Here is a 1,865-nt window from a genome sequence, read left to right as displayed (position 1 = left end):
ACTTGGTTGGTGACTACCTACTATCCGCCTTTTATCGCTTGCAAATAATGGTATCATAGAAAGTATGTTTATGTTGGTTGATGGTTAATTATATAAGTATTACAGCATACTTCAATGTTTTTAGAAATAGACTTGACCAAGCGTATTTCAGGGACGGCTCGTTCTATAAATGTAAACATAATTGTGGAGCGACCTTATCTAGTTTCACATGTGTGATTATGTATAGCCGCAGCGTGACAACGCTTATCTCGCGACCTCTTTGCGATATTATATTTTAAAAAATAATCACCTCGAAACGGACGTGTTTTACCTATAAACACATAATCCTAGTATAGTGTTAATTCTTTATTCAGTTAAAAATTACCATGATTTTATGGACAATATTCTTTATAATAGTGATATTAGTCATGACAGTAAAAATTTATCAAAAATTAACTCATGCTATATGTAAGTCGAGTGCTCACATGGTCGGAAAAGTGGTTATAGTGACAGGAGCTAACAGCGGTCTGGGATTCGAAGTAGCAAAAGATTTGGCGTTCCGCGGTGCAAGAGTGATAATGGCCTGCAGGAACATGCGCCTCGCGGAAGCAGCTAAAGAATTAATCGTTAAAGAAACAGGAAACACAGACGTTCATTGCCGACAGTTGGACTTGGGTTCGCTCCGCTCCGTTCGTGAGTTTTGTGATAATATAATAAAGACAGAGAAAAGAATTGATGTACTCATCAATAATGCAGCATCGGGCGGTCTAGGAAATTATACCAGTGAAGATGGCCTCCAAATTGGTATGCAGGTGAATTTTTACGCGAGTTTCCTGCTAACCTGTCTTTTACTACCACTGCTGAAAAAATCTGCTCCTAGTAGAATTATTAACTTATCTTCCCTTATACATCATTATGGCATACTTGATTTCGATAATTTAAATATGGAGAAGTATTGGAGTGATCAACTCGTGTATGCGAACAGTAAACTTTTTATGAATTTAATGACTTTGGAACTGAGTAAGAGGTTAAAAGCCACCGGTGTCACTGTCAACGCGGTGCATCCGGGAGTATCTGCAACGAATATTTTCAGAAACATTCCTTACTACTATGTCCGTTGTTTGGTTGAAAGGAGTATAAGATTTATGTTCCAAACGCCTTGGGAGGCTTCACAGACTTGTATATACTTAGCGGTGTCACCGGAGGTGAGTGGAGTTAGTGGGAAATATTTCAGCGATTGTCGTCAGAAGAAGCCGTCAAAAACATCACAAGACGGAGATGCCGCGAGACGGCTTTGGGCGGAGTCTGAAAGATTAGTTAAATTTACTTTGCCGGAAAAATAAAATACTCTGTAATACTTAAGCGCTGATACTTCAATACATAAATATGTATGTGTGAATAATAATTCACAGGAACGCTTTGTGTGTATCAGTTATATATGAATTGTAAACGAGAGACTGAATCTTTACCTCAGTTCATTATTTAATGTTAAGCATAATTTAACATAGATCCTATTCAATACTAGTGTTTCTAGAGAGTACATACATACAAAGCACAGGTAAATATTAATAGCATGTAGCTTTCAGTTCGAGTTGGTTGTGCTATTTTATAGTTATATAGTTAATAGAAAAATATATAAAGTGTAAATAAATGAGAGGTGATTTTGTTGCATTAATTAAGTACCTAAAGTATAGCATCTCCTTCCCTGCAATTATTTATAGTCAGCTGTCTCTGTAATAAGATGCCAAGACTGTCGGCTTGTTTGTCTTTGCGTCTACTTGTTGTTGACCATATTTAGGCAATAGCAATATCTCAGTTATGAGATCCTAAGACTAGTTTAAAGCTTTCTATGATATAATAGTTAAACTATTTTTAAACCTTTCTCT

At 36.4% G+C, this 1,865-nt stretch overlaps 1 protein-coding gene across 1 annotated transcript; it reads left to right on the top strand.

The window, feature by feature from the left end:
* The first annotated feature begins 260 nt into the window (after positions 1 to 260).
* Positions 261 to 1,654, top strand: LOC106143233 (retinol dehydrogenase 13-like). The gene has a single exon (XM_060945711.1). The coding sequence runs from the start codon at positions 366 to 368 to the stop codon at positions 1,320 to 1,322; it is 957 nt and encodes a 318-aa protein (XP_060801694.1). The 5' UTR covers positions 261 to 365; the 3' UTR covers positions 1,323 to 1,654.
* Positions 1,655 to 1,865: the final 211 nt, after the last annotated feature.

This window comes from Amyelois transitella, chromosome 9, assembly GCF_032362555.1.
Source record: "Amyelois transitella isolate CPQ chromosome 9, ilAmyTran1.1, whole genome shotgun sequence".
In the NCBI taxonomy this organism is placed as follows: Eukaryota; Metazoa; Arthropoda; class Insecta; order Lepidoptera; family Pyralidae; genus Amyelois; species Amyelois transitella.
Note: the sequence above shows the minus strand (reverse complement) of the source record. Positions and strands in the feature narration are given on the sequence as shown.